This window comes from Scylla paramamosain, chromosome 36 (assembly GCF_035594125.1).
Source record: "Scylla paramamosain isolate STU-SP2022 chromosome 36, ASM3559412v1, whole genome shotgun sequence".
NCBI lineage: Eukaryota > Metazoa > Arthropoda > Malacostraca > Decapoda > Portunidae > Scylla > Scylla paramamosain.
In genome coordinates, this window is record NC_087186.1 from 6,157,168 (window position 1) to 6,174,407 (window position 17,240).

The 17,240-nt window shown below is 46.2% G+C and overlaps 4 protein-coding genes across 7 annotated transcripts in view; 3 read left to right on the forward strand and 1 right to left on the reverse strand.

Annotated features, from left to right (window-relative positions):
- Positions 1-872: 872 nt before the first annotated feature.
- LOC135090749 (hemocyanin B chain-like) lies at positions 873-3,237 on the forward strand. Its single transcript, XM_063987796.1, has 2 exons — positions 873-2,520; positions 2,654-3,237. Exons 1-2 carry the CDS (start codon positions 957-959, stop codon positions 3,082-3,084), a joined length of 1,995 nt encoding a protein of 664 aa, XP_063843866.1. The 5' UTR covers positions 873-956; the 3' UTR covers positions 3,085-3,237.
- Positions 3,238-3,961: 724 nt separating this feature from the next.
- LOC135090800 (keratin-associated protein 16-1-like) lies at positions 3,962-6,109 on the reverse strand. The gene is made up of 2 exons (XM_063987866.1): positions 6,053-6,109; positions 3,962-5,725 (listed from the first exon to the last, which is right to left on the reverse strand). The coding sequence occupies exons 1-2, from the start codon at positions 6,107-6,109 to the stop codon at positions 3,962-3,964; spliced, it is 1,821 nt and encodes a 606-aa protein (XP_063843936.1).
- A 736-nt stretch (positions 6,110-6,845) lies between these two features.
- LOC135090750 (hemocyanin A chain-like) lies at positions 6,846-9,753 on the forward strand. The gene is made up of 2 exons (XM_063987797.1): positions 6,846-8,761; positions 8,872-9,753. The coding sequence occupies exons 1-2, from the start codon at positions 7,198-7,200 to the stop codon at positions 9,297-9,299; spliced, it is 1,992 nt and encodes a 663-aa protein (XP_063843867.1). The 5' UTR covers positions 6,846-7,197; the 3' UTR covers positions 9,300-9,753.
- Positions 9,754-10,442: 689 nt separating this feature from the next.
- Positions 10,443-17,240, forward strand: part of LOC135090746 (uncharacterized) — a 121,170-nt gene continuing 114,372 nt past the window's right edge. For 3 of the 4 annotated variants that reach the window (XM_063987784.1, XM_063987787.1, XM_063987788.1), the window contains exon 1: positions 10,443-10,867. The gene's annotated coding sequence lies outside the window, so the exon portion shown is untranslated. The remainder of the gene's footprint in view (positions 10,868-17,240) is intronic. The other variant, XM_063987786.1, reaches the window with a different exon arrangement.

Consider the following 17,240-nt stretch of genomic DNA (forward strand, 5'->3'; position numbering starts at 1 on the left):
GTAAATGTACCACACACTTCCAGTCCATCTTCGGTCCTCTGCTCGGCTGAGACTTTCTGTCGTTAGGTTTCGTGAGAATAAGGGTAGATCATAAAACTTTGAATTGAAGCAAAGCGCAAAACACAATGGAAGTGACAGTAACTGGTTATATTCTCTCCCCTGGACTGTGCATTGATATCGCGCCATTGTTACTAGAAGAAAATGGTGTAATTCAGTTGGATGAAATAAAGAATGATTGCGAAAGATAAATGCTTGTCGTAGATGTTTTTTTTTTTTTTTTCAGCAAAGTAAGTAAATAAATTAATAAAAAAATAAAATAAAAATAAATGAATAAATAAATAAATAAAATAAATAAAATGAAATACATAAATAGATATATAAAATAAACAAATAAACAAAAGAATAAAACAAATAAAATAGAATGCTGTATATATATGAAAAAAGTGTGTGTGTGTGTGTGTGTGTGTGTGTGTGTGTGTGTGTGTGTGTGTGTGTGTGTGGTGTGTGAGAGAGAGAGAGAGAGAGAGAGAGAGAGAGAGAGAGAGAGAGAGAGAGAGAGAGAGAGAGAGAGAGAGAGAGAGAGAGAGAGAGAGAGAGAGAGAGAGAGAGAGAGAGAGAGAGAGAGAGAGAGAGAGAGAGAGAGAGTGTGAAACGACCATATAGAAAAGGTTAGGATCTCCACGGCAGAATGTACTCCAAGAGCTAGCCAAATCATCATTAAGAAAAAAAAAATGGAAGATGAAAGACGGTGCAAGGCAAAAATGGGTGATTGTCTGTATGTCAGTGTTGGATGAAATGACTAATTAATACCTATTATTGGGCAAGTAGATTATGCGTACGTAAAGGATGACGACAAAGATGCCCCAGTACCTTGCCTGTCGAACTCATGCAGTGATAAGGCGAGCGGTATATAAGGGCAGGCGGCGGTTGGGTTTCTCACAGCTAGAGCCGGCAGCATGAAGTGGGCGGTGGTTGCAGCAGTTCTCCTCGTGGCCGCTGTGGCCGAGGGCGCAGATCTCGCCCACAGACAGCAGGCAGTCAATCGCCTGTTGTACAGGATCTACAGCCCTATCCCTTCCAAATTCCCTGAACTGAAGCAGCTCTCTAACTCTTTCAACCCAAGGGGCAATGCTGGCAACTGCAAGGATGGCGGCAATGCCGTCAACCACCTCATGGACGAGCTCGATGCCGGTCGCCTCCTCGAGCAGCACCACTGGTTCTCCCTCTTCAACACCCGCCAGCGGGAGGAGGCCCTCATGCTGGTTGATGTCCTCCTCAATTGCGAGAACTTCGAGAGCTTCGTGGGCAACGCCGCTTTCTTCCGCGAGCGAATGAACGAGGGCGAGTTCGTCTACGCATTCTACGTGGCCGTCTCTCACTCTGACTTCATGCAGGACGTCGTGCTGCCGCCACTCTACGAGGTCACACCCCACATGTTCACTAACTCAGAGGTCATCGACAAAGCATACACTGCCAAGATGACACAGACTCCCGGCGAATTCCGCATGAGCTTTACTGGCAGCAAGAGAAATCCTGAGCAGCGCGTCGCCTACTTCGGTGAAGATGTTGGCATGAACTCTCACCACGTCCACTGGCATATGGACTTCCCCTTCTGGTGGCATGGAGACGAGATTGATCGCAAGGGTGAGCTCTTCTTCTGGGCCCATCACCAGCTTACTGTCAGGTTCGATGCCGAGCGTCTCTCCAACTACTTGCCTCTGGTCGATGAGCTGTACTGGGACCGCCCCATCAAGGAAGGATTTGCTCCCCACACAAACTACAAATACGGCGGAGAGTTCCCCACACGTCCCGACAACAAGAACTTTGAGGATGTTGACGGCGTGGCTCGCATCAGAGACATGAAGGAAATGGAGAGCCGCATCCGCGACGCCATTGCTCACGGTTACGTCGACAAATCTGACGGCTCTCACATCGACATTGACAACGACCATGGTATTGACGTACTGGGTGCCGCCATTGAGTCCTCTACATCCAGCGTCAACCCCTCCTACTACGGCGCCCTCCACAACCAGGCTCACCGCGTGCTGGGCGCCCAGGCCGACCCACATGGCAAGTTCAACATGCCACCTGGCGTGATGGAACACTTCGAGACCGCTACACGCGATCCCTCCTTCTTCCGCCTCCACAAGTACATGGACAACATTTTCAAGGAACATAAGGACAAGCTGCCACCTTACACCGCCGACGATCTTAAGTATGACAACGTCGAAATCTCAGACGTCGATATTGACGAGCTTTCCACCTTCTTTGAAGACTTTGAGTTTGATTTGGGCAACTCTCTCGACACAGCAGACAATGTAAAACATGTAGATGTCCATGCCCATATTCCCCGTCTTAACCACAAGCCTTTCCACTACAACATCCATTACCACGCCGACCATGACGATACGGTCAGCATTCGCGTCTACCTCACCCCCGTTAGAGACGAAAATGGTATCAAGATGCACATTGACGAAAATCGCTGGCATGCTATCATGATCGACAACTTCTGGGCTGAAGGTAAGTGGATGTAAATGTGAGAGTGTGCATTGATGGGTATAAGTATATTAATGTCAATCATAGGTGTGGAAAATATAACAATGTAATTGAATAGATATATTTTCCAGTCTTACCTTTTGTTTTTCCCACACAGTCAAGGCCGGAACGCACAACATTCGCCGTAGTAGCTTCGACTCCAGTGTGACCATCCAAGACCGTGTTTCCTTCGAGGAACTCATAAGTAAGGCTGACGAGGCTGTGGAGAATAATCATCCGCTGGAAGTGAATAGTGGCAGGTCCTGTGGTCATCCCCACAATCTACTGCTGCCCAAGGGTAACAAGGAGGGTGTTGAATTCTGGTTGAATGTGCACGTCACTAGCGGCGATGACGCAGCACATGCCGACCTTCACTCGAATGACTATGATGGCAACCATGGATACTGTGGCATTCATGGCAAGGCATACCCTGACAAGCGTCCCATGGGCTATCCCTTCGACAGGCGCATTCCAGACCTCCGCGTCGTCAAGAACCTGCCCAACTTCTTTGGCAAGACTGTCCGCGTCTATCACAAGGAGGGCCATTAAATGTTGCTAACACCTACTGCCTCTTGCAACATTTAGAATGACGCTTAGCAAAGTTAAATATCAAACAAATACAGAAGCTAGTCCTAACATATACCCTTTTTCTTTTATGTTTTCCATGTCTGACCAATAAATGCACCTTTTCCCGCCACCCAACAATGCTTTTGTTATTTCCTGTGTTGTTTCAGCTCCCTCTGAATAGTGAAAAAGAAAAAAAAAAAAGAAAACAGAGAACAGAAAAGGAAAGAACTGATAACTGAGTATAAAGGAGCTGACCACACACACACACACACACACACACACACACACCAATGGACGCGCGCAAGCATGCTTTAAACGTCAGGCGTTTCAGTCATTTACCTCCATCACTGTTGTACTTATCATAATAGCCATTATCGTCTCCAAAGCAAACACCACTACTTCAAACAATCATTCCATCACCATTACTAATATCATTGTCACCAATGAAATACCCAATATTACCTTCACTACTACCATTACTTTTATAACCACAACAATCCAATCCTGTCACCATCATCACCACTATTGTTATCATCATTGCAACACATACCAAAACCACCATTTTCATCACCATCATCACCATTCACATTCATCATTAAATTCATCACCATTACAACCACCAGCTCGAACAGTAAGCGTTATCACCGGGAGACACCATTTTCATCATTCACTTTGACGGTTACTAACGTACGAGTACCATCACTCATTGTTACTAGTGGTCATCACTATCATTAGAAATAATCACCATCAGCAAAAGTCACCATTAATGGCAATAGTCAACACCATGATCAATCATCACCACTGACACCACCATCACCATAACTAGGCCAATCTTGTCTATTGTTTGAACGTTATATTCTCAATTTGCGTATACATCAATACAGTACTCGCCTCCTGACACACCAACACTCCAACACTCGCCTCCTGACACACCAACACTCCAACACTCGCCTCCTGACACACCAACACTCCAACACTCGCCTCCTGACACACCAACACTCCAACACTCGCCTCCTGACACACCAACACTCTCCTCCTGACACACCAACACTCCAACACTCGCCTCCTGACACACCAACACTCCAACACTCGCCTCCTGACACACCAACACTCCAACACTCGCCTCCTGACACACCAACACTCCAACACTCGCCTCCTGACACACCAACACTCCAACACTCGCCTCCTGACACACCAACACTCCAACACTCGCCTCCTGACACACCAACACTCCAACACTCGCCTCCTGACACACCAACACTCCAACACTCGCCTCCTGACACACCAACACTCCAACACTCGCCTCCTGACACACCAACACTCCAACACTCGCCTCCTGACACACCAACACTCCAACACTCGCCTCCTGACACACCAACACTCCAACACTCGCCTCCTGACACACCAACACTCCAACACTCGCCTCCTGACACACCAACACACCAACACTCGCCTCCTGACACACCAACACTCCAACACTCGCCTCCTGACACACCAACACTCCAACACTCGCCTCCTGACACACCAACACACCAACACTCGCCTCCTGACACACCAACACTCCAACACTCGCCTCCTGACACACCAACACTCCAACACTCGCCTCCTGACACACCAACACTCCAACACTCGCCTCCTGACACACCAACACTCCAACACTCGCCTCCTGACACACCAACACTCCAACACTCGCCTCCTGACACACCAACACTCCAACACTCGCCTCCTGACACACCAACACTCCAACACTCGCCTCCTGACACACCAACACTCCAACACTCGCCTCCTGACACTCCAACACTCCAACACTCGCCTCCTGACACACCAACACTCCAACACTCGCCTCCTGACACTCCAACACTCCAACACTCGCCTCCTGACACTCCAACACTCCAACACTCGCCTCCTGACACACCAACACTCCAACACTCGCCTCCTGACACTCCAACACTCCAACACTCGGCTCCTGACACACCAACACTCCAACAATCGCCTCCTGACACTCCAACACTCCAACACTCGCCTCCTGACACTCCAACACTCCAACACTCGCCTCCTGACACACCAACACTCCAACACTCGCCTCCTGACACACCAACACACCAACACTCGCCTCCTGACACACCAACACTCCAACACTCGTCTCCTGACACACCAACACTCCAACACTCGCCTCCTGACACACCAACACTCCAACACTCGTCTCCTGACACACCAACACTCCAACACTCGCCTCCTGACACACCAACACTCCAACACTCGCCTCCTGACACTCCAACACTCCAACACTCGCCTCCTGGCACACCAACACTCGCCTCCTGACACACCAACACTCGCCAAGAGACACACCAACACTCGCCTCCTGACACACCAACACTCGCCTCCTGACATACCAACACTCGCCAAGAGACATACCAACACTCGCCTCCTGACACACCAGCACTCGCCTCCTGACACACCAACACTCGCCTCCTGACACACCAACACTCGCCAAGAGACACAGCAACACTCGCCTCCTGACACACCAGCACTCGCCTCCTGACACACCAACACTCGCCTCCTGACACACCAACACTCGCCAAGAGACACAGCAACACTCGCCTCCTGACACACCAGCACTCGCCTCCTGACACACCTGTATTCACCTCTAGACAATACACCAATACTTGCCTTTAGACATGCCAATTTTCTTCTCTTGACACTAATATCACTTTCTAGACAGACCTATATGGTGCAGTCATCTCCGGATACACCATTACCTGCCTCTTGTACATGTATTTCCCTCCAGCCCGTGTGTTAGTTTTCAGGGTCTGTTGTGTTTGTTGCCTACTTTAGTGTATTTTGTTTTTTGTCATCCTAATTTTTTTTTCTTTAATCTTACCTGCACATTCCATTCTCAGCACTTAGGTATGTAAAATGTTTGCTAACATCTACGTAACTATGGTATTACTTCCATTATTTCTAATTTTCTAGGAGTATCTGTCTTTTTCTCTATTTTTACTAACATGTCGAAAGAAGCAATTCGAATTGTGTGGTAGAGAGCACTATGTAAGCTCCTACATGCCATACTAGTATATATATGATTTCACGACTCTCTTGAGATAATATATCCTTTCACAATGTTTCCTGTAGTAGTAGTGTAACATGTTGGTGTAGTACTGATGTATTCATTATATGTCCTCAGATATTCACTGCATCTTTAGTTTTCTTGAACCTTATTATGGAAAGTTCAAATTATAAGCGTTTTAAAATTCTTCAGATTGTGATGTTCACAGAACAGATGTTCTGTGAACATCACAATCATGCTGTTGCAGTGCCACTGTGCACTGTTGCAGTGCAACAGCACAACATGCTGTTACAGTGCCACTGTGAAGCAGACTCAATTAGTGGTTTTTACCATTAAGGTATCATTTACCCCAGTATCATCATTAATAACAAGAATATACTCTTCCTTCTAGTTCTCATTTTCCTTACTGTTATCACCATCCCCACTAATATCATTATCATTACCTAGAGACTTAGCGTGCCACTCCTATCACATCAGATCGAAGACTTCCTCACGGTACATATTTACTAGTAATAATGCACCAACAGCAACAAGGCTGATAACACCCTCTTAACAACAAGAGTCTCTTGAACAAGGCCATCGTACTGATGGGTTCAGCGGGCTGCACGTGATAAACATATTTATCACTTATCTCTCCAAATCATTTAAGCATATGCTAGAATATATATGACTGTACAACGCTCAGTATAGACGATATTTCAAGGCGTCTCGAATTTCTAAGAGAACAAGCATAATGTAGTGCACGAAGGAATGAAAAGCCATATATTTAGATAACAAATGTCGTGTAGCCTCCTAAAATTAAAAAGAATTGTTAATGCTGTTTCTTCCTATCCAACAAATAATGGTAAGCTAAAAGATCCACAAATCTAGCTCAAAGGTCAGAAGTTGCATCGAGGAAGAGAGTACAAAGACTCCTATTGCACAATCACTCAGCCACTATTTTTTGCCTGTCGAACTCATGCAGTGATAAGGCGAGCGGTATATAAGGGCAGGCGGCGGTTGGGTTTCTCACAGCTAGAGCCGGCAGCATGAAGTGGTTGGCGGTGGCAGCAGTTCTCCTCGTGGCCGCTGTGGCCGAAGGCGCGGATCTCGCCCACAGACAGCAGGCAGTCAATCGCCTGTTGTACAGGATCCACAGCCCCATCCTTTCCAAATTCCCTGAACTGAAGCAGCTCTCTAACTCTTTCGACCCAAGGGGCAATGCTGGCAGCTGCAAGGATGGCGGCAATGCCGTCAACCACCTCATGGACGAGCTCGATGCCGGTCGCCTCCTCGAGCAGCACCACTGGTTCTCCCTCTTCAACACCCGCCAGCGGGAGGAGGCCCTCATGCTGGTTGATGTCCTCCTCAACTGCGAGAACTTCGAGACCTTCGTGGGCAACGCCGCTTTCTTCCGCGAGCGAATGAACGAGGGCGAGTTCGTCTACGCCATCTACGTGGCCGTCTCTCACTCTGACTTCATGCAGGACGTCGTGCTGCCGCCACTTTACGAGGTCACACCCCACATGTTCACTAACTCAGAGGTCCTCGACAGGGCATACACTGCCAAGATGACACAGACCCCCGGCGAATTCCACATGGACTTCACTGGATCCAAAAAGAATAAGGAGCAGCGCGTCGCTTACTTCGGTGAAGATATTGGCATGAACTCTCACCACGTCCACTGGCATATGGACTTCCCCTTCTGGTGGCATGGAGACGAGATTGATCGCAAGGGTGAGCTCTTCTTCTGGGCCCATCACCAGCTTACTGTCAGGTTCGATGCCGAGCGTCTCTCCAACTACTTGCCTCCGGTTGATGAGCTGTACTGGGACCGCCCCATCAAGGAAGGATTTGCTCCCCACACAAACTACAAATACGGCGGAGAGTTCCCCACACGTCCCGACAACAAGAACTTTGAGGATGTTGACGGCGTGGCTCGCATCAGAGACATGAAAGAAATGGAGAGCCGCATCCGCGACGCCATTGCTCACGGCTACGTCGACAAATCTGACGGCTCTCACATCGACATTGACAACAACCATGGCATTGACGTACTGGGTGCCGCTATTGAGTCCTCTACATCCAGCGTCAACCCCTCCTACTATGGCGCCCTCCACAACCAGGCTCACCGCGTGCTGGGCGCCCAGGCCGACCCACATGGCAAGTTCAACATGCCACCTGGCGTGATGGAACACTTCGAGACCGCTACACGCGATCCCTCCTTCTTCCGCCTCCACAAGTACATGGATAATATTTTCAAGGAGCATAAGGACAAGCTGCCACCTTACACCGCCGCCGATCTTAAGTATGACAACGTCGAAATCACGGGTGTCGACGTCGACGAGCTCTCTACCTTCTTTGAGGACTTCAAGTTCGATCTCGGCAACTCTCTCGACACCGCAGACAACGTGAAACACGTGGAAGTCCATGCCCTCGTTCCTCGTCTTAACCACAAGCCCTTCGGGTACAACATCCACTACAAAGCCGATCATGCCGAGACAGTCACCGTCCGCGTGTACCTCACCCCTAAGTACGACAACAACGGCGTCAGGCTAGACATGGAAGAGGGTCGCTGGAACTCCATCCTGCTTGACACTTTCTGGGTTAATGGTAAGCTATTTATTTTGTAGCTAGGCACAAATTTCTGGTTATAATTAACAATGTAACATTTTTACGAGAGGTTTGGAGGAAATATGTTAATCATTACTTTTTATTTTTAGTCCAAGCTGGAGAGCACGATTATCACCGTGATGCCACCCAATCCAACGTGGCTATCCCCGACCGCCCCGCTTTCCAGGAACTCATCCGCTTGGCTGATGAGGCCGTGGCCAGCGGCTCTGAGCTGGTGCTTGACCATGGACACTCTTGTGGACATCCTCAGAGGCTACTGCTTCCCAAGGGTAACGAGAAGGGTCTCGAGTGTTGGTTCACCGTCTTCGTCACCAGCGGCGATGACGCCGCGCATGATGACCTTCACTCGAATGATCATGGCGGCAACCACGGCTATTGCGGTATTCATGGTGGGCAGTACCCTGACAAGCGTCCCATGGGCTTCCCCTTCGACAGGCGCATCCCCAACGCTGCTGTTTTGCTCGAACAACCCAACTTCCACTCCCATACAGTCCGTGTATATCATAAGGAAGAGTAAACTATTGTTTTCTCGCAGTCTTACCAATCATACGAAAAAAAAAAAGAGACGTGAAATTAAACAAAAGCATTCTAATGACGAATAAGCTTCCCTCAGTCATTAAGACCACCTACCTATGTCCATCTGTCATCCACAACCATAATAAATTCATTTAATCTTTTACAGCTCCCTCATGATTCCGCAGTTAGAACGTGATTACTGAGTGTATTCTAATGATTGCCATTCTATTTGAGAATTAAATTCTTTCAAAAAAAATTTTTTTATCTAACATTATGAAGCTTGAACCCTTTTAGTCATTTCAGAGTTGCAGACATTGGCTACTTGTACGCAGCAGTTGCTCGCCTACATTTCCTTGATACACCAACACCAATCACTAAGTGCGACTAGCCATTAAAATATTGTGTAGAATATTTCTACAAAATAAATGAATTACCAAAAAAAAAAAAAAAAAAAATATATATACATACATATATATATATATATATATATATATATATATATATATATATATATATATATATATATATATATATATATATATATATATATATATATATATATATATATATATATATATATATATATATAATATATATATATATATATATATATATTATTATTATTATTATGCATGATCTTTTGCACTCATTAAATGTGAGTCCTTGTAAATTTTTTTCTTTTCTGACTATATATGAAAACCTGCACTGTTCTTGAGCCACAAAAAGGCTACACAAGAAAAGAAAAGAAGAAAAATCAAACATACATTTGTTTGCGAGAGTTGACAATGTGTTGGTCGAGAACAGTACACGAACCGAAGAAAGGAACAGCATCAATTTCCATAAACGATATTCCCACGTGTGTGTGTGTGTGTGTGTGTGTGTGTGTGTGTGTGTGTGTGTGTGTGTGTGTGTGTGTGAGAGAGAGAGAGCGCGCGTGCGGGCGCGTGTAACCTAGTAAGCAAGAGACGGCTCAGGTGAGACAAGGAAATCCTAACAGTGTGATCCCTGGCTGTCCCCAACCTATCCCTGCTATCCCTGAACTTCTGTTTGGATGGTGAGGAAAATAAAGAAAAGGATGGGGCGGGTTGAGGAGGAGGAGGAAGAGGAGGAGGAGGAGGAGGAGGAGGAGGAGGAGGAGGAGGAAGAGGAGAAGGAGAGGAGGAGGAGGCGGAGAAGGAGGAGGAGGAGGAAGAGGAGGAGGAAGAGGAGGAGGAGGAGGAGGAGGAGGGTTAACTCTCAGAAATTTGCCTTTTTTGATACTCTCAACCCAGGCTGGGATCTCGTAGAGTCGTTAGGGCGAGAAGCTGGTATCGATCACTGGGAAAACCGACTGTATGTGGCGCCCCGGACTGGCGCATGCGTGGAGACCACCCCTCACGCCTGGTTCTTTGTAAGTTTCCCCTCGAAGAGCCGTCAGTCGCGCTGGGCCGGTGTAAGGGGATGAGTAGGCGTGCAACACCCTCCGTCTCTGCTGCGCCCTCGACTCCCTCATAACCCGGTTTTCACATTATTTATTACCCTTTTCCACCCCCCCCCCCGTGTAAGGGTAGCGGAGGGCAGCGAGGAGAGGTAGGCTGCTAAGAGGGCAGGTCATAAAGGGGCGAGGTGGAGTGTCGCGCCCCTTCCCCTGGGTGGTGTGGGGGGGGGCGGATAAAGATGACCTACCCGTCGGTGAGAACATCGGGCTTCCACTGAGGAAAGAGAAACGACACGTGGGGTCACCTGCTGTTTTCTCGCCCGTGGGTCACTTGAGTACCGGTATGGGGTCACATTTAGTCCCCGATGTCTTGTGTTCCGCCCATCCCCTGCCTCGGGACAGCAAGGGTGGTGGTGGGGAAGGATATGGTAATGCAATGCAGGACCAGTACGCTAAGGAAACAGTGATAAAAGTGCGGAAATCTGACTTTCAACACTAAACTAAATGAAAAATAATGAAACTCCCTGTGTGTGTGTGTGTGTGTGTGTGTGTGTGTGTGTGTGTGTGTGTGTGTGTGTGTGTGTGTGTGTGTGTGTGTGTGTGTGTGTGTGTGTGTGCTTGCTTTCTTGATAGGGTGCAACTGTAAATGTCTCCATACACACACACACACACACACACACACACACACACACACACACACACACACACACACACACACACGATAGAGAGAAGAAAAAATATAAACTAAAGGCAAAAAAATCAACTCGAATGAAAAAGAACTCCACAATGAAAAGAAAAGGAAATAAACTCTAGATAAAAGTGAACATACATACTAAAAAAATAAAAATAAAAATAAATAGATAAATGGAAACAAAGGACTGTGTTTTCTGGTGGAAATTTGAAGTTACTGGAAAAGAAATTAAAAGTGTGAAAGTGAGGGAGCGACAGAAAGAAAGAAAAAAATAAAAAGACAGCTGCACATCATAATTTATCAAGAGGTAAGTGTTGCCGAGAGAGAGAGAGAGAGAGAGAGAGAGAGAGAGAGAGAGAGAGAGAGAGAGAGAGAGAGGAGAGAGAGAGAGAGAGAGAGAGAGACTTATCATCCACACACACACACACACACACACACACACACACACAAACACACTCAAAAACCCCATTGCATACCCGAAGCGAACTTAAGGATACAAACTCCAGTCCTGCTTACACTAAAGAGACAGTGTGACCTAATTCTGGCTTATGGTCAGGCGCGACAGCAGTTTGTACAGAAAATGAGGGATGGGGCTGCTGCAGGAGAGAGAGAGACGGAGAGGGAGAGGGAGAGAGAGAGGGAGAGGGGAGAGTGGGTGAGTAACTGGGGATAGGAGTGGATGATGAAAGGACTGGGAGAGGTGTAAGGGAGAGGAAAGGAGGCTGAAGGGTAGAGATGAATGGGGAGATGGAAAGGGTTAAGCAGGTGAGTGAGGGAGTGAGTCGGGGAGTGAGAGGAAAGAGTAGCGTAGGTGTGACAGTGGGAGATGATTCTAGTGTTAAAGAAGCAAGTCATGTCATGCCACCAGTGTTCTCTCTCTCTCTCTCTCTCTCTCTCTCTCTCTCTCTCTCTCTCTCTCTTCTCTCTCTCTCTCTGTAAGGCGCTTTGTTCACCTCACAACACACACACACACACACACACACACACACACACACACACACACACACACACACACACACACACAACCACCTCCACACACCTAGATACCCACCAACGCACACTCATACACACACAAACACCCACACACACACACACACACACACACACACATACGCACGTACACACTTGACCCTTCACTTACTCATAGATAAATGCCCCGGCAAGAGAGATATAGATTCAGGCACAAGGACAGTGGGTACCTAAGCTTTGTGAAGGGACAGGGAGAGGGAGAGGGAGAGGGAGAAGGAGAGGGGGAGAGGGAGAGGGGGAGGGGGAGAGGGGTAGAGTAGGAATGAGGCGCCAGTGTATTCACGCCTGAGTAGGAGAGAGAGAGAGAGAGAGAGAGAGAGAGAGAGAGAGAGAGAGAGAGAGAGAGAGAGAGAGAGAGAGAGAGAGAGAGAGAGAGAGAGAGAGAGAGAGAGTTCAGGTAAAGAAAGTACGTACGTAGTGTGCATGTGTGAGGAGGAGGAGGAGGAGGAGGAGAGTGCATTAAGAGATGTGGGTATAAGAAGATAAGACTTCGCTTCCATCTTTCCTCAAACGTCTGTCTCTCTCTCTCTCTCTCTCTCTCTCTCTCTCTCTCTCTCTCTCTCTCTCTCTCTCTCTCTCTCTCTCTGTGGGCTAGTGTGTCTGTGTGTGTGTGTGTGTGTGTGTGTGTGTGTGTGTGTGTGTGTGTGTGTGTGTGTTCTGTCACGTAAAGAGAGAGAGAGAGAGAGAGAGAGAGAGAGAGAGAGAGAGAGAGAGAGAGAGAGAGAGAGAGAGAGAGAGAGAGAGAGAGAGATAACTTTAATATGAAAGATAAGACAAGGTAGCAACAAACAAAACAACAAAAACCAGATCACGAGAGAGAGAGAGAGAGAGAGAGAGAGAGAGAGAGAGAGAGAGAGAGAGAGAGAGAGAGAGAGAGAGAGAGAGAGAGAGAGAGAGCTTTAATCACTCTCACAAAACGTGTCATTCCCTTCTATTTTCGACATAACTCTTCCTCTCTCACTGCCTCTCTTCTCTCTCTTTACTCTCCCTCTACCCTTTCCCTCCCCTCCCTTTCTCCTCTTCCAATTTTGATCCCCTCAGACATCTTTTACTCACGCCTCCCACATGAGTCACGGATGAGAGAGAGAGAGAGAGAGAGAGAGAGAGAGAGAGAGAGAGAGAGAGAGAGAGAGAGAGAGAGAGAGAGAGAGGGGGGTGATATGCACGGGGTATTAGTTATAAAGTGCGTCCTACATATCTCTCTCTCTCTCTCTCTCTCTCTCTCTCTCTCTCTCTCTCTCTCTCTCTCTCTCTCTCTCTCTCTCTCTCTCTCTCTCTTCAGCACCACACCCTGACATCAAACACTGAGAAAAGTGAATCTATTAAATATTTTTTTCTCTCCTTCCGTAAGAGAGAGAGAGAGAGAGAGAGAGAGAGAGAGAGAGAGAGAGAGAGAGAGAGAGAGAGAGAGAGAGAGAGAGAGAGAGAGAGAGAGAGAGAGAGAGAGAGAGAGAGAGAGAGAGAGAGAGAGAGAGAGAGAGAGAGAGAGAGAGAGAGAGAGAGAGAGAGAGAGAGAGAGAGACTTTGTAGTTTGGAAGCGCAGTGATCCAAAAATTATATACGGAATTGTTTTATATATTATTATTATTATTATTATTATTATTATTATTATTATTATTATTATTATTATTACCATCATCTATCTTATTGATATTCGTATAAATAAATTAGTAGAATATTACGTAGCTAATTAAAATGTTAACTCTCTCTCTCTCTCTCTCTCTCTCTCTCTCTCTCTCTCTCTCTCTCTCTCTCTCTCTCTCTCTCTCTCTCTCTCTCTCTTCCTCATTCTTCTCTCCCAAACGGGCCTTCCTCTCCAGTAACCTCTCACCACCACCTCATATTTTTCTCTCCCTCTCACCCCCTCTCTCTCTCTCTCTCTCTCTCTCTCTCTCTCTCTCTCTCTCTCTCTCTCTCTCTCTCTCTCTCTCTCTCTCTCTCTCTCTCTCTCCCTCCCTCCCTCCCTCCCTCCCTCCCCCCTCCCTTAGATAAACACCTTCGGGCCGCCACACTTTATGCAGAGAGAGAGAGAGAGAGAGAGAGAGAGAGAGAGAGAGAGAGAGAGAGAGAGAGAGAGAGAGAGAGAGAGAGAGAGAGAGAGAGAGAGGTATGATCAGGAGGACAAGAGAAAGGAGGAGGAAAGATTCAAGCAAAGATGGAGGAAAGGAGGGAAGGTGAGAGAGACGAGAGAGTGGGTGAGAGAAGGGAGAGAAGGAGGAGGAATACAAAGGAATACAAAGGAAAGCCAGGAAGAAAGGCGGAGGAAAGGAGGAGGAGGAGGAGGAGGAGGAGGAGGAGGAGGAGGAGGAGGAGGAGGAGGTGATGTTGGTTTTTACATTATTTCTTATCATCATCACCATCATCATCACTACCATCATTCACAACTTTCCCTCTCTCTCTCTCTCTCTCTCTCTCTCTCTCTCTCTCTCTCTCTCTCTCTCTCTCTCTCTCTCTCTCTCTCTCTCTCTCTCTCACCTATAACCTTCCCCTCTTTCCTTCACTTGCTTTTCCACGCGCTCACGCTCTCTTTTGTGCAAACCTCTCTCTCTCTCTCTCTCTCTCTCTCTCTCTCTCTCTCTCTCTCTCTCTCTCTCTCTCTCTCTCTGTCTCCTCTCCACTCTCACTCCTTCCTTTCCTTCACTCACTCATTTTTCACTCCTTTCTTTTACTTTGCCACCTCTCTCTCTCTCTCTCTCTCTCTCTCTCTCTCTCTCTCTCTCTCTCTCTCTCTCTCTCTCTCTCTCTCTCTATTTCTTTTATCACTATTATTATTCTTTCCGTGTTTTATCTCGTTTGTTTTGAACTCAATCATTCTTTCTTGTGTGTAAATCTCTCTCTCTCTCTCTCTCTCTCTCTCTCTCTCTCTCTCTCTCTCTCTCTCTCTCTCTCTCTCTCTCTCTCTCTCTCATAAAGCTGGTAGATTTTTAAGTTGGCAGAGAGAGAGAGAGAGAGAGAGAGAGAGAGAGAGAGAGAGAGAGAGAGAGAGAGAGAGAGAGAGAGAGAGAGAGAGAGAGAGAGAGAGAGAGAGAGAGAAGCACACATGTAAAGAAGAAAAAAATAAGCAGGGGAAGAAATGGAAGAGGAAAAAAATAAACTCGAGGGACAAGGAAAGATGTTAAGGGAATGAAAACAAGAGGGAAGGAAAGGAAGACACACAAGAGGGAAAAAAAGAAAATGGAGGAAATGATGGAGGGAAAAAGTACTTGAGGGGAAAGATATTAAGGAAAGAAGAGGGGAAGGGGAAATGTAGTGGAAAAAAAAACTATCTTTAAATGAACTATCTTGATTTTGTTAGAAATGAACTATCTTCGTTTTCTTTACTGTCAGCTGTTTGGTATACGAGTTTTGAATGTTAGAGCAGAAATAAATCTTTAAAATATTGCATCTCTCTTTCTCTCTCTCTCTCTCTCTCTCTCTCTCTCTCTCTCTCTCTCTCTCTCTCTCTCTCTCTCTCTCTCTCTCTCTCTCTCTGAAAAAAATAAGGGATGAACCAAAATTTCCAAAACACATAAGACGTCATCTCGAAAAATTTATCGATGCCGAGGCGGAAAAAAAAAGAAAAAAGAAAAGAATGAACCAAAAAAAGGCTTCCTCCTCTTGAAGTTCACCGAGAGAGAGAGAGAGAGAGAGAGAGAGAGAGAGAGAGAGAGAGAGAGAGAGAGAGAGAGAGAGAGAGAGAGAGAGATTATGTAACGTTTTCCTCATTTCCTTCACTAGAGGCAACTGACAAGATGAGGAGCAGTTTTGAGGCAACGTTCTTTCTCTCTCTCTCTCTCTCTCTCTCCCTCTCGTGGTTATATCTGATTTTGTTTTCACTGTTTTGTGTATTTATTTTTCGTAGTAGTAATAGTAGTAATGGTAGTAATTGTGGTATACTAGTAGTAGTAGTAGTAGTAGTAGTAGTAGTAGTAGTGGTGGTGGTAGCAGCAGCATAATAGTAGTAACAACAGCAGTAGTAATAGCAACAGCAGCAGCAGGAGCAGCAGCAGCAGTAGTAGTTTTAGTAGCAGCAGCAGCAGCAGCAGTAGTAGTAGTAGTAGTAGTAGTAGTAGTAGTAGTAGTAGTAGTAGTAGTAGTAGTGGCAGCAGCAGCATAGCATTAGTAGTAGTAGTAGTAGTAGTAGTAGTAGTAGTAATTGTTGTTGTTGTTGTTGTTGTTGTTGTTGTTGTTGTTGTTGTAGTAGTTGTTGTTGTTGTTGTTACTGCTGCTGCTGCTGCTGCTGCTGCTGCTGTTGTTGTTGTTGTTGTAGGAGTAGGAGTAAATTAGGAGTAGTAGAAGATGTAGTAGCATTTGCAGTAGTAGTACACGTAATAGTTATAATAAAAGTAATGCTACAATAGTGATAACAGAAATAATAACAATAACATAACAATAATAATGATAATAATAATAATAATAATAATAATAATAATAATAATAATAATAATAATAATAATAATAATAATGTTTTTCTCCTACTGGTTGGCTCTCTCTTTCTTTTTTTATGTAGGAGGGACACTGGCCAAGGGCAACAAAAATCCAATAAAAAAAAAGCCCACTGAGATGCCAGTCCCATAAAAGGATCCAAAGCGGTAGTCAAAAATTGAAGGATAAGTGTCTTGAAACCTTCCTCTTGAAGAAATTCGTCATAGGAAGGTGAAAATAGAGAAGCAGGCAGGGAGTTCCAGAGTTTACCAGAGAAAGGGATGAATGATTGAGAATACTGGTTAACTTTTGCATTAAAGAGGTGGACAGAATAGTGGTGAAAGAAGAAAGTCTTGTGCAGCGAGGCCGCAGGAGGTGAGGCATGCAGTTAGCAAGATCAG

What these genes read in the sequence shown, in the direction of transcription:
- LOC135090749 (XM_063987796.1), top strand. Translation starts at nt 957, where the DNA reads ATGAAGTGGGCGGTGGTTGCAGCAGTTCTCCTCGTGGCCGCTGTGGCC. An exon ending in CGACAACTTCTGGGCTGAAG is followed by an intron (nt 2,521 to 2,653) that starts GTAAGTGGATGT and finishes TTTCCCACACAG; the next exon opens with TCAAGGCCGGAACGCACAAC.
- LOC135090800 (XM_063987866.1), bottom strand. Translation starts at nt 6,109, where the DNA reads ATGTTAGTAAAAATAGAGAAAAAGACAGATACTCCTAGAAAATTAGAA. An exon ending in GAAAATTAGAAATAATGGAA is followed by an intron (nt 5,726 to 6,052) that starts GTAATACCATAG and finishes GTGTGTCAGGAG; the next exon opens with GCGAGTGCTGGTGTGTCAGG.
- LOC135090750 (XM_063987797.1), top strand. Translation starts at nt 7,198, where the DNA reads ATGAAGTGGTTGGCGGTGGCAGCAGTTCTCCTCGTGGCCGCTGTGGCC. An exon ending in TGACACTTTCTGGGTTAATG is followed by an intron (nt 8,762 to 8,871) that starts GTAAGCTATTTA and finishes TTTTATTTTTAG; the next exon opens with TCCAAGCTGGAGAGCACGAT.